This window comes from Scomber scombrus, chromosome 9 (genome assembly GCF_963691925.1).
Source record: "Scomber scombrus chromosome 9, fScoSco1.1, whole genome shotgun sequence".
NCBI classification, from domain to species: domain Eukaryota; kingdom Metazoa; phylum Chordata; class Actinopteri; order Scombriformes; family Scombridae; genus Scomber; species Scomber scombrus.
Genome location: NC_084978.1, coordinates 29845476 through 29864090, shown reverse-complemented (window position 1 = coordinate 29864090; position 18615 = coordinate 29845476). Strand labels below are relative to the sequence as shown.

Below are 18615 nucleotides of genomic sequence, written 5' to 3'. Positions count from 1 at the left end.
TAGCACCTAAAAAAACCTAATTTTTCTCTCTTTTTTTCATGATAAGTAGCCCAGCTGGACTACATTTAACAGCTTTTCTACTACAACACTACTGAGGAGACTAGTACCTCTACTTGTAGCAATGTTACTGGCTAACACTGCCAATTTCCACATACTTACTGAACATGTCAGTACTGTATTAAGACAGCATGATAAAACCTAAACCTAAACCTCTTTTTAAAATATAATTTTAAATTATATATACTGAATATATTATATATATATCTGCAGTGATTTATGAAGGTACAGGTCTACATACACAGATTTTTTGGAGGCTTTAACCACTGGCAGGAGTCTCAGAATAGCTTCTTTTGAAGCAGAGTATTTCTTCAGGTCAAACACATCCAGGTCTTCCTCAGAGGACAGTAAGATAAAGACCAGAGCTGACCACTGAGCGGGAGAGAGTTGTTCTGTAGAGAGACTTCCTGAATTCAGCTGGTCTTGGATCTCCTCCACTAGTGAATGGTCCTTCAGCTCATTCAGACAGTGGAGCAGATTGATGCTTTTCTCAGGAGATGTACTCTGCCTAATTTTCTTCTTGACATACTCAGCTGTTTCCTGGTTGGTCTGTGAGTTACTTCCTGTCTGTGTCAGGAGGCCACGTAGAAGAATTTGATTGGTGTCAAGGGAAAGGCCCAGAAGGAATCGCAGGAACAAGTCAAGGTGCCCATTTGGACTCTGGAAAGCCTTGTCCACAGCACTCTGATAGAAGAGTTGGATTTTGTTACTCAACAGATCAGAAGTCTGAAGGTTTGAATCTTCTTCTTCTGCCAGGAGGTTGACACCAGAGTTGATGAATGTCAGATTGACATGAAGAGCAGCGAGGAACTCTTGAACACTCAGATGGATGAAGCAGAACATCTTGTCCTGGTACAGCCCTCTCTCTTCTTTGAAAATCTGTGTGAACACTCCTGAGCACACTGAGGCCTCTCTGATATCGATGCCACACTCTGTCAGGTCTGATTCATAGAAGATTAGGTTGCCTTTGTCCAGCTGCTCAAAAGCCAGTTTTCCCAGAGACTCAATCATCTTCCTGCTCTCTGGATTCCAGTGTTGATCTGTCACAGCTACGCCATGATACTTTACATTGCTGAGTTTGGTTTGAATCACCAGAAAGTGGATGTACATCTCAGTCAAGGTCTTAGGCAGCTCAGCACCGTCATTGGTTTTCATCACATCCTCCAGTACTGTGGCAGTGATCCAGCAGAAGACTGGGATTTGGCACATGATGTGGAGGCTTTGTGTTGTCTTGATGTGGGAGATGATCCTGAAGGCCTGCTGCTTGTCTCTGAATCTCTTCCTGAAGTACTCTTCCTTCTGTGGGTCAGTGAACCCTCTGACTTCTGTCACCATGTCAACACACTCAGGAGGAACCTGATTGGCTGCTGCAGGTCGTGTCGTTATCCAAAGACGAGCCGAGGGTAGCAGTTTCCCCCTGATGAGGTTTGTCAGCAGAACATCCACTGAGGTGGACTCTGTCACATCAGTCAGGATCTCATTGTTCTGGAAGTCCAGAGGAAGTCGACACTCGTCCAGACCATCAAAGATGAACACAACCTGGAACTCATCAAACCTGAGGATCCCTGCTTCTTTGGTCTCACCAAACAAGTGATGAATAAGTTCCACCAAGCTGTACCTTTTTCCTTTCAGCAAATTTAGCTCTCGGAAAGGGACTGGAAATGTGAGCTGTATATTTTGGTGGGCTTTGTCTTCAGCCCAGTCTAGGGCAAACTTGTGTGTTAAGATGGTTTTCCCAATGCCAGCCACCCCCTTTGTCATCAGTGTCCTGATAGGGGGATCTATTCCAGGTTTGAAGATCTCTTCAGATCTAATCGCTGTTTCTCCTGCTGGTTTCCTGAATGCTGTTTCAATCTGTATGACCTCATGTTCATTGCTGAGCCGTCCAGACCCTCCTTTTGTGACGAAAAGCTCTGTGAAGATCTCATTCAGGAGAGTTGGGTTCCCTGCTTTGGCAATCCCCTCGAACAAACACTCAAACCTCTCTTTCAGATTAGATTTGAGTTTATGCTGGCAGGCTGCAGGACATTCTGAATTAAAACAACAATTAGGATAATGAGTGCATGTTACATTAAATACCAGATGTCACATATTTTCATATCTTTTGATTTGTTTTGCTACTGAAAAGTACTGTGTATGGCATGCTTCACCCAGTCTTTTTTGGCATTTGACTGAATGACAACGTGAATATAGCATGCAGTTGTGGGGTTGTAGTTAGCATTTTAGATCCGGATCCTGGTTGGCAAATACCAAATACAAAATAACGTATAAAATTATACAATAATTTTTACTATAGAGGTATTGGCTGTAGTTACCACTGACAAAAGGAAGATCGTGCTCTTGGCGTCACATTCTACAATTAACGCAAATAACATCTGTTTTTTGCTTGTTTTGAATGCTGATGCTGAAGGTCAGATGTCACATACATTTAATCAATTAGTCAATCATTTCTTATATTCTGCTACTCATGTAATTTTCAGATTATACCCACAAATTGTCAGCATTATCAGGTTACCACAAGGTGGAACTTAACCTTTGAGTTTCAGTAATTTATAACTAATTTCATGCAAGATTATTACAAAAAACAAAACAAAAAACCCCCCAGAACCCTAACCCTACTTGACTACAGCATTCAGTTATACATATACTCTTAGGGCCTGCTTTACTAAAGGTTTGCGTGTGTAAAAACGTGTGCAAACTTGACATCACCCGCAAAAAATGTGCAAGCTGATCTACTAACGCAGCGCACTGAGGTTTGCGTCTTTCAACTGTCCATTTAGTACGTTTACCATAATTAATATGTAATATGAGACGTTTTTACCCCAGTGTGCAAAATACAGGGAGGAGAAAATGCAAATATGTTATTTAGCACGCGCATTGTGATTTACCAAACCTGAAGGTATTATTTCTGACGCTAACTGCGTCTATAAATAATACTTTGAAGGACAGGTATTAACCTGCTGCTCACTGGGCACAGATGACTTTTGTCACTGTGGAGAGGAGACTTGGGTAAAGTAAGGAAGAGATTGGCAGATTCGAACTTCAGCTTTCAATAGCTCACAAACGAAACATTGTTAAAACATAAAAAAATGTCTCTTTACTATCGTAGTAAGGTAAACTATTGACTACAAACTCATTTTCGCCAAAACGAGTCGTCCTCCAGGCTGCAGGAAATATATTGCTCTCTATGCGCTGCGGGCGGAGAGGCGAGCGCTTAGGGACCGTCTACAAAGTGCAGTACCAAAGCGAAAAATATTCAATATCTCCACTTTTATTCACTGTAGTCTCACCAAATTCACTCCACACACCAACGGTCACCTGATAATCACACTACAACAGTTATTGTTACAAAATGTGCTTGTGTATAATACTTCAATATCATCACTGTCATGTGCTGTCGTTCCATGATTTCCCTTCAATAGCTTCAATATTATCCACAGTAGTCTTCACTATATTCACTCCACACAACAATGGTCACCTGATAATCACACTACAACAGTTATTTCAGAATAAAAATCTTTTTGCATATTTTTGGGGAATTTTATTGTCAATAGCGTTAATATTATACAGTGTAAGATGACCAAAATCATGCTACACAACAAGGGTCACCTAATAATCATACTACAACATTTATTTAAGGAAAATTAGTTTTGATATAATTTTGGGGATTTTTTATATTCAAAAATATTCAATATCATCAATATTATACACTGTATACTCACCAAAATCATGCTACACAACAAGGGTCACATGATAATCATACTACAACAGTCATTTCATAAAAAGGTGTTTTTGTTTATTTTTGGGGAATTTTATTGTGAAAAATCGTCAATAGCGTTAATATTATACACTGTAGGATGACCAAAATCATGATACACAACAAGGGTCACCTGATAATCATACTACAACAGTCATTTCAGAAAAAAAAAATCTTTTTGCATATTTTTGGGGAATTTTATTGTGAAAAATCGTCAATAGCGTTAATATTATACACTGTATACTCACCAAAATCATGCTACCCAACAAGGGTCACCTGGTAATCATACTACAATAGTTATTTCAGGAGAAAAAAAAATTACATATTTTTGGGGAATTTTATTGTGAAAATTCATCAATAGCGTTAATATTATAAACTGTATACTCACCAAAATCATGCTACACAACAAGGGTCACCTGATAATCATACTACAACAGTGATTTCAGAAAAATGTGTTTTTGTTTATTTTTGGGGAATTTTATTGTGAAAAATCATCAATAGCATTAATATTATACGGTATATACTCACCAAAATCATGCTACACAACAAGGGTCACCTGATAATCATACTACAACAGTCATTTCAGGAAAACATTTTTTTTTGCATATTTTTGGGGAATTTTATTGTGAAAAATCGTCAATAGCGTTAATATTATACACTGTATACCCCATCCTGAGGAGGGCGGAAAGGGCGCAGCTCAAGAGATTGGTTGGCGTGGGACTCAGACCAGACCTTAGGATGGAATGCAGGATTAGGGCGCAGCAGCACTCCAGCATTCCCAGGCAAGAAGCGGCAGCACTCTTCATGCACGGAAAGGGCATGTAGCTCACCCACCCTTTTTGTCGACACAATAGCCAACAAGAATGTAGTCTTGAGCGAAAGCCATTTCAGCTCAATTGTTCCAGAGGCTCGAACGGCCCATGCAGCAAGGCTGACAAAACCATCTCCGGCCTCCTGGGAGAGGGAGCAACCCTACAAGCCCCCCTAAAGAACTGAGCAATAAGGTCACAACAACCCTGTGCCAGTTTACGAGGCCCAACATGGGCCGCCTTTATGGCTGCCACCGTCCCCCTCAATGTCGAGGGAGACTTGCCTGCCTCTAACAGCTCCTGAAGGAACTGAAGGATACCAGGGGCCATACAGGAGAGGGGATCCACGTGTCGTGAGGCACACCATGATTGAAACACCCCCCAACGATAGGAATAAGCAACCCTGGTCGAGGGAGCCCGGGCCCCCTGCAAAGTACCCACTACAGACTGGGGGAATCCCAAGGCTAGAAATTCGGCCCTCTCAGGGGCCAGGCCCAAAGCCTGAGGCCCTGGGGAAAAGGATGAAAAAGAGTTCCCTCGGCCTGGGACGGGAGGTCCCGGCGAATGGGTAGCTCCCACGGTTGTCCCTGAAGAAGGGGCGGAATCTCGGCAAACCAAATCATCTGGGGCCAATTGGGGGCCACCAGGATGAGGCTGGACTCTCTGTAGGAGTTGGTGCAGGAGGAGGAAGGGAGGTAAGGCATACAGGAGGCCCAGTGGCCACTGATGTGCCATCGCATCCGTCCCTAAGGGAGGATTGTCCCTCCCCATGGAGAAAAAGAGGGGACAATGAGTGTTCTCCCTGGATGCAAAAAGATCTGCCACGGCTGTGCCGTAGCGATCCCATATTCCGCTCACAACCTCTGGATGCAGCTGCCGCTCTCTGGGGAGGGGTACCCCCCTGGAGAGCCGATCTACAGCAAGGTTCTCCCGGCACGTAGGTGGCCCTCAGGGACTTGAACTGGGGATGAGCCCACTCCCATATTGCCCGAGCCAATCTGCACAGGCGAGAGGAACCTAGGCCCCCTTGCCTGTTGATATATGCCGCCGCTACTGTACTGTCTGTTCTCACCAGCACATGGCGGTCCTGTAGCTCTGGCAGGAAGTGCAGAAGAGCCAAATGGATAGCCTGCAGCCCCAAAACATTTATGTGCTGTGACCAGGGTCCGTGCCAAAGGACGCTGATGCCCTTGCCTTCGTGGACAGCCCCCAAGCCTACCAGGGATGCATCTGATGAAACCACCTGGCAACACAACACAAGCCCCAGTACCGTCCCACGTGCCAAGTTGGTCGGCCGCTGCCACCAACGGAGAGCCACACACAGTCTGCGCATCACCAATACGCTGGCCTGCAGATTCCTCTGTGGGCAAAATCCAAGGCCTAGGAGGCAGCGCTGCACTGGGCGCATGTTCAGAAGAGCCAGGGGTATGACATGCACTGTGGCTGCCATTAACCCCAAGAGGCGGAGACATAGCCAGGTCACCCTGGCCCCAAGCCGGAACTGGGACAAGCAAGCCCTGAGGGCGGCCTGTCTCACAGGAGTCAAGTAAAGAGTCTCTGCCCTGTCATCCAAACACATGCCTAGGAACCCCGTGGACTGTGAGGGCTGGAGCCTGCTCTTCTTCTTGTTGAGGTGCAGGCCTATGGAACTCTAAGTGCTGCTGGAGACGAACCTCATCTCTGCGGCACTGCCCCTCCGAGCGAGCACACACGTTGGCTGGCCTCCAAAAGGACCCGTAGATCACTGGAAGCAGCATAACCTAATTGAGGTGGTCTTGGCTGTGGGGCTGGTCCCGGCCCCGCCGGAGCATACCAGACATCTCTTGTGTGACCGGCAAACCGGTGTCACGAGCCGCCACGCTTTCACCAGCCCGGGTAGCAAAGACAGTCGCAGCAATCCAGAGAAGGGCCCGTAGACCAGCTCTCCGAAACTCAAAGTAAGTGGATATTGTGCACACAAGTCGTCTAAACACCCCCCCCCCCCCCCCCTACATATGGAATATGTAGAATGGAGAGATAGTCTTGACACGATATAGAACATATGTTAGAATATATATTAATAATTTTTCCTTAAGCTATTTTTTTTATATTCAAAGTCAAATGTTATCCACCAATAAGAAAATATAGTAGACCTAAGGAGAACACCAATGCCCATGTTGCAAATATTTAAATCACTCCAGTTCTGAAAAAAAAAAAAGTTTATTGTTTCAGACAATACTGTCAATACTGTAAAAGGAGCTCACACCTGAGTCAGAGTCCTTAATAAACTTAATAAATGGTTAGATTGCCATCACCTATCAAATAATGAAAAACTATGTACAGATGTTTTTTTCCTGAAATGACAGTTGTAGTACGATTATCAGGTGACCCTTGTTGTGTAGCATGATTTTGGTGAGTATACAGTGTATAATATTAACGCTATTGACGATTTTTCACAATAAAATTCCACAAAAATAAGCAAAATTTATTTTTTCCTGAAGTGACTGTTGTAGTACGATTATCAGGTGACCCTTGTTGTGTAGCATGATTTTGGTCGTCCTACACTGTATAATATTAACGCTATTGACGATTTTTCACAATAAAATTCCCCAAAAATATGCAAAAATAAATTTTTCTGAAATGACTGTTGTAGTATAATTATCAGGTGACCCTAGTTTTGTAGCATGATTTTGGTCGTCCTACAATGTATAATATTAACGCTATTGACGATTTTTCACAATAAAATTCCCCAAAAATATGCAAAAACATATTTTTCTGAAATAACTGTTGTAGTACGATTATCAGGTGACCCTTGTTGTGTAGCATGATTTTGGTCATCCTACACTGTATAATATTAACGCTATTGACAATTTTTCACAATAAAATTCCCCAAAAATATGCAATTTTTTTTTCCTGAAATAACTGTTGTAGTATGATTATCAGGTGACCATTGTTGTGTAGCATGATTTTTGTGAGTATACAGTGTATAATATTAACGCTATTGACGATTTTTCACAATAAAATTCCCCAGAAATTTGCAAAATTAATTTTTTCCAAAAATGACTTGTAGTACGATTATCAGGTGACCCTTGTTGTGTAGCATGATTTTGGTCGTCCTACACTGTATAATATTAACGCTATTGACAATTTTTCACAATAAAATTCCCCAAAAATATGAAAAATTTTTTCCTGAAATAACTGTTGTAGTATGATTATCAGGTGACCATTGTTGTGTAGCATGATTTCTGTGAGTATACAGTGTATAATATTAAAGCTATTGACGATTTTTCACAATAAAATTCCCCAAAAATATGCAAAAAGATTTTTTTTCCTGAAATAACTGTTGTAGTATGATTATCAGGTGACCATTGTTGTGTAGCATGATTTTGGTGAGTATACAGTGTATAATATTAACGCTATTTCACAATAAAATTCCCCAAAAATATGCAAAAAGATTTTTTTTTCCTGAAATAACTGTTGTAGTATGATTATCAGGTGACAATTGTTGTGTAGCATGATTTTGGTGAGTATACAGTGTATAATATTAACGCTATTGACGATTTTTCACAATAAAATTCCCCAAAAATTTGCAAAATTTATTTTTTCCAGAAATGACTGTTGTAGTACGATTATCAGGTGACCCTTGTTGTGTAGCATGATTTTGGTCGTCCTACACTGTATAATATTAACGCTATTGACGATTTTTCACAATGAAATTCCCCAAAAATATGCAAAGATAAATTTTTCTGAAATGACTGTTGTAGTATGATTATCAGGTGACCCTTGTTGTGTAGCATGATTTTGGTCGTCCTACACTGTATAATATTAACGCTATTGACAATTTTTCACAATAAAATTCCCCAAAAATATGCAATTTTTTTTTCCTGAAATAAGTGTTGTAGTATGATTATCAGGTGACCATTGTTGTGTAGCATGATTTTGGTCGTCCTACACTATAATATTAACGCTATTGACGATTTTTCACAATAAAATTCCACAAAAATAAGCAAAATTTATTTTTTCCTGAAGTGACTGTTGTAGTACGATTATCAGGTGACCCTAGTTGTGTAGCACGATTTTGGTGAGTATACAGTGTATAATATTAACGCTATTGACGATTTTTCACAATAAAATTCCCCAAAAATATGCAAAAATAAATTTTTCTGAAATGACTGTTGTAGTACGATTATCAGGTGACCCTTGTTGTGTAGCATGATTTTGGTCGTCCTACACTGTATAATATTAACGCTATTGACGATTTTTCACAATAAAATTCCTCAAAAATATGCAAAATTTATTTTTTCCTGAAATGACTGTTGTAGTATGATTATCAGGTGACCCTTGTTGTGTAGCATGATTTTGGTCGTCCTACACTGTATAATATTAACGCTATTGACGATTTTTCACAATAAAACTCCCCAAAAATATGCAATTTTTTTTTTTCCTGAAATAACTGTTGTAGTATGATTATCAGGTGACCATTGTTGTGTAGCATGATTTTGGTGAGTATACAGTGTATAATATTAACGCTATTGACGATTTTTCACAATATAATTCCCAAAAGATTTGCAAAAATAAATTTTTCTGAAATGACTGTTGTAGTATGATTATCAGGTGACCTTTGTTGTGTAGTATGATTTTGGTCGTCCTACACTGTATAATATTAACGCTATTGACGATTATTCACAATATAATTCCCAAAAGATTTGCAAAAATAAATTTTTCTGAAATGACTGTTGTAGTATGATTATCAGGTGACCATTGTTGTGTAGCATGATTTTGGTGAGTATACAGTGTATAATATTAACGCTATTGACGATTTTTCACAATAAAATTCCCCAAAAATATGCAAAAATAAATTTTTCTGAAATGACTGTTGTAGTACGATTATCAGGTGACCCTTGTTGTGTAGCATGATTTTGGTCGTCCTACACTGTATAATATTAACGCTATTGACGATTTTTCACAATAAAATTCCTCAAAAATATGCAAAATTTATTTTTTCCTGAAATGACTGTTGTAGTATGATTATCAGGTGACCATTGTTGTGTAGCATGATTTTGGTGAGTATACAGTGTATAATATTAACGCTATTGACGATTTTTCACAATAAAATTCCACAAAAATAAGCAAAATTTATTTTTTCCTGAAGTGACTGTTGTAGTACGATTATCAGGTGACCCTAGTTGTGTAGCATGATTTTGGTGAGTATACAGTGTATAATATTAACGCTATTGACGATTTTTCACAATAAAATTCCCCAAAAATTTGCAAAATTAATTTTTTCCAAAAATGACTTGTAGTACGATTATCAGGTGACCCTTGTTGTGTAGCATGATTTTGGTAGTCCTACACTGTATAATATTAACGCTATTGACGATTATTCACAATAAAATTGTCCAAATATATGCAAAAACACATTTTTCTGAAATGACTGTTGTAGTATGATTATCAGGTGACCATTGTTGTGTAGCATGATTTTGGTCGTCCTACACTGTATAATATTAACGCTATTGATGATTTTTCACAATAAAATTCCCCCAAAATAAACAAAAACACATTTTCCTGAAATAACTGTTGTAGTATGATTATCAGGTGACCCTTGTTGTATAGCATGATTTTGGTGAGTATACAGTGTATAATATTAACGCTATTGACGATTTTTCACAATAAAATTCCCCAAAAATATGCAAAAATAAATTTTTCTGAAATGACTGTTGTAGTACGATTATCAGGTGACCCTTGTTGTGTAGCATGATTTTGGTCGTCCTACACTCTATAATATTAACGCTATTGACGATTTTTCACAATAAAATTCCTCAAAAATATGCAAAATTTATTTTTTCCTGAAATGACTGTTGTAGTATGATTATCAGGTGACCATTGTTGTGTAGCATGATTTTGGTGAGTATACAGTGTATAATATTAACGCTATTGACGATTTTTCACAATAAAATTCCCCAAAAATATGCAAAAATAAATTTTTCTGAAATGACTGTTGTAGTACGATTATCAGGTGACCCTTGTTGTGTAGCATGATTTTGGTCGTCCTACACTGTATAATATTAACGCTATTGACGATTTTTCACAATAAAATTCCTCAAAAATATGCAAAATTTATTTTTTCCTGAAATGACTGTTGTAGTATGATTATCAGGTGACCATTGTTGTGTAGCATGATTTTGGTGAGTATACAGTGTATAATATTAACGCTATTGACGATTTTTCACAATAAAATTCCACAAAAATAAGCAAAATTTATTTTTTCCTGAAGTGACTGTTGTAGTACGATTATCAGGTGACCCTAGTTGTGTAGCATGATTTTGGTGAGTATACAGTGTATAATATTAACGCTATTGACGATTTTTCACAATAAAATTCCCCAAAAATTTGCAAAATTAATTTTTTCCAAAAATGACTTGTAGTACGATTATCAGGTGACCCTTGTTGTGTAGCATGATTTTGGTAGTCCTACACTGTATAATATTAACGCTATTGACGATTATTCACAATAAAATTGTCCAAATATATGCAAAAACACATTTTTCTGAAATGACTGTTGTAGTATGATTATCAGGTGACCATTGTTGTGTAGCATGATTTTGGTGAGTATACAGTGTATAATATTAACGCTATTGACGATTTTTCACAATAAAATTCCCCAAAAATATGCAAAAATAAATTTTTCTGAAATGACTGTTGTAGTACGATTATCAGGTGACCCTTGTTGTGTAGCATGATTTTGGTCGTCCTACACTCTATAATATTAACGCTATTGACGATTTTTCACAATAAAATTCCTCAAAAATATGCAAAATTTATTTTTTCCTGAAATGACTGTTGTAGTATGATTATCAGGTGACCATTGTTGTGTAGCATGATTTTGGTGAGTATACAGTGTATAATATTAACGCTATTGACGATTTTTCACAATAAAATTCCCCAAAAATTTGCAAAATTAATTTTTTCCAAAAATGACTTGTAGTACGATTATCAGGTGACCCTTGTTGTGTAGCATGATTTTGGTAGTCCTACACTGTATAATATTAACGCTATTGACGATTATTCACAATAAAATTGTCCAAATATATGCAAAAACACATTTTTCTGAAATGACTGTTGTAGTATGATTATCAGGTGACCATTGTTGTGTAGCATGATTTTGGTGAGTATACAGTGTATAATATTAACGCTATTGACGATTTTTCACAATAAAATTCCCCAAAAATATGCAAAAATAAATTTTTCTGAAATGACTGTTGTAGTACGATTATCAGGTGACCCTTGTTGTGTAGCATGATTTTGGTCGTCCTACACTCTATAATATTAACGCTATTGACGATTTTTCACAATAAAATTCCTCAAAAATATGCAAAATTTATTTTTTCCTGAAATGACTGTTGTAGTATGATTATCAGGTGACCATTGTTGTGTAGCATGATTTTGGTGAGTATACAGTGTATAATATTAACGCTATTGACGATTTTTCACAATAAAATTCCCCAAAAATTTGCAAAATTAATTTTTTCCAAAAATGACTTGTAGTACGATTATCAGGTGACCCTTGTTGTGTAGCATGATTTTGGTAGTCCTACACTGTATAATATTAACGCTATTGACGATTATTCACAATAAAATTGTCCAAATATATGCAAAAACACATTTTTCTGAAATGACTGTTGTAGTATGATTATCAGGTGACCATTGTTGTGTAGCATGATTTTGGTGAGTATACAGTGTATAATATTAACGCTATTGACGATTTTTCACAATAAAATTCCCCAAAAATATGCAAAAATAAATTTTTCTGAAATGACTGTTGTAGTACGATTATCAGGTGACCCTTGTTGTGTAGCATGATTTTGGTCGTCCTACACTCTATAATATTAACGCTATTGACGATTTTTCACAATAAAATTCCTCAAAAATATGCAAAATTTATTTTTTCCTGAAATGACTGTTGTAGTATGATTATCAGGTGACCATTGTTGTGTAGCATGATTTTGGTGAGTATACAGTGTATAATATTAACGCTATTGACGATTTTTCACAATAAAATTCCCCAAAAATATGCAAAAATAAATTTTTCTGAAATGACTGTTGTAGTACGATTATCAGGTGACCCTTGTTGTGTAGCATGATTTTGGTCGTCCTACACTGTATAATATTAACGCTATTGACGATTTTTTACAATAAAATTCCTCAAAAATATACAAAATTTATTTTTTCCTGAAATGACTGTTGTAGTATGATTATCAGGTGACCCTTGTTGTGTAGCATGATTTTGGTCGTCCTACACTGTATAATATTAACGCTATTGACGATTTTTCACAATAAAATTCCCCAAAAATATGCAATTTTTTTTTTTCCTGAAATAACTGTTTTAGTATGATTATCAGGTGACCATTGTTGTGTAGCATGATTTTGGTGAGTATACAGTGTATAATATTAACGCTATTGACGATTATTCACAATATAATTCCCAAAAGATTTGCAAAAATAAATTTTTCTGAAATGACTGTTGTAGTATGATTATCAGGTGACCTTTGTTGTGTAGTATGATTTTGGTCGTCCTACACTGTATAATATTAACGCTATTGACGATTTTTCACAATAAAATTCCCCAAAAAATATGCCAAATTAATTTTTTTCTGAAATGACTGTTGTAGTACGATTATCAGGTGACCCTTGTTGTGTAGCATGATTTTAGTCGTCCTACACTGTATAATATTAACGCTATTGACAATTTTTCACAATAAAATTCCCCAAAAATATGCAATTTTTTTTTCCTGAAATAACTGTTGTAGTATGATTATCAGGTGACCATTGTTGTGTAGCATGATTTTGGTGAGTATACAGTGTATAATATTAACGCTATTGACGATTTTTCACAATAAAATTCCCCAAAAATAAGCAAAATTTATTTTTTCCTGAAGTGACTGTTGTAGTACGATTATCAGGTGACCCTAGTTGTGTAGCATGATTTTGGTGAGTATACAGTGTATAATATTAACGCTATTGACGATTTTTCACAATAAAATTCCCCAAAAATTTGCAAAATTAATTTTTTCCAAAAATGACTTGTAGTACGATTATCAGGTGACCCTTGTTGTGTAGCATGATTTTGGTAGTCCTACACTGTATAATATTAACGCTATTGACGATTATTCACAATAAAATTGTCCAAATATATGCAAAAACACATTTTTCTGAAATGACTGTTGTAGTATGATTATCAGGTGACCATTGTTGTGTAGCATGATTTTGGTGAGTATACAGTGTATAATATTAACGCTATTGACGATTATTCACAATATAATTCCCAAAAGATTTGCAAAAATAAATTTTTCTGAAATGACTGTTGTAGTATGATTATCAGGTGACCCTTGTTGTGTAGTATGATTTTGGTCGTCCTACACTGTATAATATTTAACGCTATTGACGATTTTTCACAATAAAATTCCCCAAAAAATATGCCAAATTTATTTTTTCCTGAAATGACTGTTTTAGTACGATTATCAGGTGACCCTTGTTGTGTAGCATGATTTTGGTCGTCCTACACTGTATAATATTAACGCTATTGACGATTTTTCACAATAAAATTCCCCAAAAATATGCAAAATTTATTTTTTTCCAGAAATGACTGTTGTAGTACGATTATCAGGTGACCCTTGTTGTGTAGCATGATTTTGGTCGTCTTACACTGTATACTATTAACGCTATTGACGATTTTTCACAATAAAATTCCCCAAAAATATGCAAAATTTATTTTTTCCTGAAATGACTGTTGTAATACGATTATCAGGTGACCCTTGTTGTGTAGCATGATTTTGGTCGTCCTACATTGTATAATATTAACGCTATTGACGATTTTTCACAGTAAATTGCACAAAAATATGCAAAAACATATTTTTCTGAAATAAATGTTGTATTACGATTATCAGGTGACCCTTGTTGTGTAGCATGATTTTGGTCGTCCTACACTGTATAATATTAACGCTATTGACGATTTTTCACAATAAAATTGCCCAAAAATATGCAAAAACATATTTTTCTGAAATAACTGTTGTAGTACGATTATCAGGTGACCCTTGTTGTGTAGCATGATTTTGGTCGTCCTACACTGTATAATATTAACGCTATTGATGATTTTTCACAATAAAATTCCCCAAAAATATGCAAAATTTATTTTTTCCAGAAATGACTGTTGTAGTACGATTATCAGGTGACCCTTGTTGTGTACATTAATTTGATCCTCCTACACTGTATAATATTAACGCTATTGATAATTTTTCACAATAAAATTGCCCAAAAATATGCAAAATTTATTTTTTCCTGAAATGACTGTTGTAGTACGATTATCAGGTGACCCTTGTTGTGTAGCATGATTTTGGTCGTCCTACACTGTATAATATTAACGCTATTGACGATTTTTCACAATAAAATTCCCCAAAAATATGCAAAATTTATTTTTTCCAGAAATGACTGTTGTAGTACGATTATCAGGTGACCCTTGTTGTGTAGCATGATTTTGGTCGTCCTACACTGTATAATATTAACGCTATTGACGATTTTTCACAATTAAATTCCCCAAAAATATGCAAAAACATATTTTTCTGAAATGACTGTTGTAGTACGATTATCAGGTGACCCTTGTTGTGTAGCATGATTTTGGTCGTCCTACACTGTATAATATTAACGCTATTGACGATTTTTCACAATAAAATTCCCCAAAGATATGCAAAAAGAAATTTTTCTGAAATGACTGTTGTAGTACGATTATCAGGTGACCCTTGTTGTGTAGCATGATTTTGGTCGTCCTACACTGTATAATAATAACGCTATTGATGATTTTTCACAATAAAATTCCCCAAAAATATGCAAAATTTATTTTTTCCAGAAATGACTGTTGTAGTACGATTATCAGGTGACCCTTGTTGTGTAGCATGATTTTGGTCGTCCTACACTGTATAATATTAACGCTATTGACGATTTTTCACAATAAAATTCCCCAAAAATATGCAAAAATAAATTTTTCTGAAATGACTGTTGTAGTACGATTATCAGGTGACCCTTGTTGTGTAGCATGATTTTGGTCGTCCTACACTGTATAATATTAACGCTATTGACGATTTTTCACAATAAAATTCCCCAAAAATATGCAAAAATAAATTTTTCTGAAATGACTGTTGTAGTACGATTATCAGGTGACCCTTGTTGTGTAGCATGATTTTGGTCGTCCTACACTGTATAATATTAACGCTATTGAGGATTTTTCACAATAAAATTCCCCAAAAATATGCAAAATTTATTTTTTCCAGAAATGACTGTTGTAGTACGATTATCAGGTGACCCTTGTTGTGTAGCATGATTTTGGTCGTCCTACACTGTATAATATTAACGCTATTGACGATTATTCACAATAAAATTGTCCAAATATATGCAAAAACACATTTTTCTGAAATGACTGTTGTAGTATGATTATCAGGTGACCATTGTTGTGTAGCATGATTTTGGTGAGTATACAGTGTATAATATTAACGCTATTGACGATTATTCACAATATAATTCCCAAAAGATTTGCAAAAATAAATTTTTCTGAAATGACTGTTGTAGTATGATTATCAGGTGACCCTTGTTGTGTAGTATGATTTTGGTCGTCCTACACTGTATAATATTTAACGCTATTGACGATTTTTCACAATAAAATTCCCCAAAAAATATGCCAAATTTATTTTTTCCTGAAATGACTGTTGTAGTACGATTATCAGGTGACCCTTGTTGTGTAGCATGATTTTGGTCGTCCTACACTGTATAATATTAACGCTATTGACGATTTTTCACAATAAAATTCCCCAAAAATATGCAAAATTTATTTTTTTCCAGAAATGACTGTTGTAGTACGATTATCAGGTGACCCTTGTTGTGTAGCATGATTTTGGTCGTCTTACACTGTATACTATTAACGCTATTGACGATTTTTCACAATAAAATTCCCCAAAAATATGCAAAATTTATTTTTTCCTGAAATGACTGTTGTAATACGATTATCAGGTGACCCTTGTTGTGTAGCATGATTTTGGTCGTCCTACATTGTATAATATTAACGCTATTGACGATTTTTCACAGTAAATTGCACAAAAATATGCAAAAACATATTTTTCTGAAATAAATGTTGTATTACGATTATCAGGTGACCCTTGTTGTGTAGCATGATTTTGGTCGTCCTACACTGTATAATATTAACGCTATTGACGATTTTTCACAATAAAATTGCCCAAAAATATGCAAAAACATATTTTTCTGAAATAACTGTTGTAGTACGATTATCAGGTGACCCTTGTTGTGTAGCATGATTTTGGTCGTCCTACACTGTATAATATTAACGCTATTGACGATTTTTCACAATAAAATTCCCCAAAAATATGCAAAAATAAATTTTTCTGAAATGACTGTTGTAGTACGATTATCAGGTGACCCTTGTTGTGTAGCATGATTTTGGTCGTCCTACACTGTATAATATTAACGCTATTGACGATTTTTCACAATAAAATTCCCCAAAAATATGCAAAATTTATTTTTTCCAGAAATGACTGTTGTAGTACGATTATCAGGTGACCCTTGTTGTGTACATTAATTTGATCCTCCTACACTGTATAATATTAACGCTATTGATAATTTTTCACAATAAAATTGCCCAAAAATATGCAAAATTTATTTTTTCCTGAAATGACTGTTGTAGTACGATTATCAGGTGACCCTTGTTGTGTAGCATGATTTTGGTCGTCCTACACTGTATAATATTAACGCTATTGACGATTTTTCACAATAAAATTCCCCAAAAATATGCAAAATTTATTTTTTCCAGAAATGACTGTTGTAGTACGATTATCAGGTGACCCTTGTTGTGTAGCATGATTTTGGTCGTCGTACATTGTATAATATTAACGCTATTGACGATTTTTCACAGTAAATTGCACAAAAATATGCAAAAACATATTTTTCTGAAATAAATGTTGTATTACGATTATCAGGTGACCCTTGTTGTGTAGCATGATTTTGGTCGTCCTACACTGTATAATATTAACGCTATTGACGATTTTTCACAATAAAATTGCCCAAAAATATGCAAAAACATATTTTTCTGAAATAACTGTTGTAGTACGATTATCAGGTGACCCTTGTTGTGTAGCATGATTTTGGTCGTCCTACACTGTATAATATTAACGCTATTGATGATTTTTCACAATAAAATTCCCCAAAAATATGCAAAATTTATTTTTTCCAGAAATGACTGTTGTAGTACGATTATCAGGTGACCCTTGTTGTGTACATTAATTTGATCCTCCTACACTGTATAATATTAACGCTATTGATAATTTTTCACAATAAAATTGCCCAAAAATATGCAAAATTTATTTTTTCCTGAAATGACTGTTGTAGTACGATTATCAGGTGACCCTTGTTGTGTAGCATGATTTTGGTCGTCCTACACTGTATAATATTAACGCTATTGACGATTTTTCACAATAAAATTCCCCAAAAATATGCAAAATTTATTTTTTCCAGAAATGACTGTTGTAGTACGATTATCAGGTGACCCTTGTTGTGTAGCATGATTTTGGTCGTCCTACACTGTATAATATTAACGCTATTGACGATTTTTCACAATTAAATTCCCCAAAAATATGCAAAAACATATTTTTCTGAAATGACTGTTGTAGTACGATTATCAGGTGACCCTTGTTGTGTAGCATGATTTTGGTCGTCCTACACTGTATAATAATAACGCTATTGATGATTTTTCACAATAAAATTCCCCAAAAATATGCAAAATTTATTTTTTCCAGAAATGACTGTTGTAGTACGATTATCAGGTGACCCTTGTTGTGTAGCATGATTTTGGTCGTCCTACACTGTATAATATTAACGCTATTGACGATTTTTCACAATAAAATTCCCCAAAAATATGCAAAAATAAATTTTTCTGAAATGACTGTTGTAGTACGATTA

At 36.0% G+C, this 18615-nt stretch overlaps 1 protein-coding gene across 1 annotated transcript in view; it reads right to left on the bottom strand.

Moving 5' to 3' along the window:
- The window catches only part of LOC133985746 (NLR family CARD domain-containing protein 3-like), a 112127-nt gene that overhangs the window by 3677 nt on the left and 89835 nt on the right, over window positions 1-18615 (bottom strand). Inside the window, exon 2 of the mRNA XM_062425443.1 lies at window positions 299-2087. Coding sequence (XP_062281427.1) covers window positions 299-2087 — 1789 coding nt within the window. The remainder of the gene's footprint in view (window positions 1-298; window positions 2088-18615) is intronic.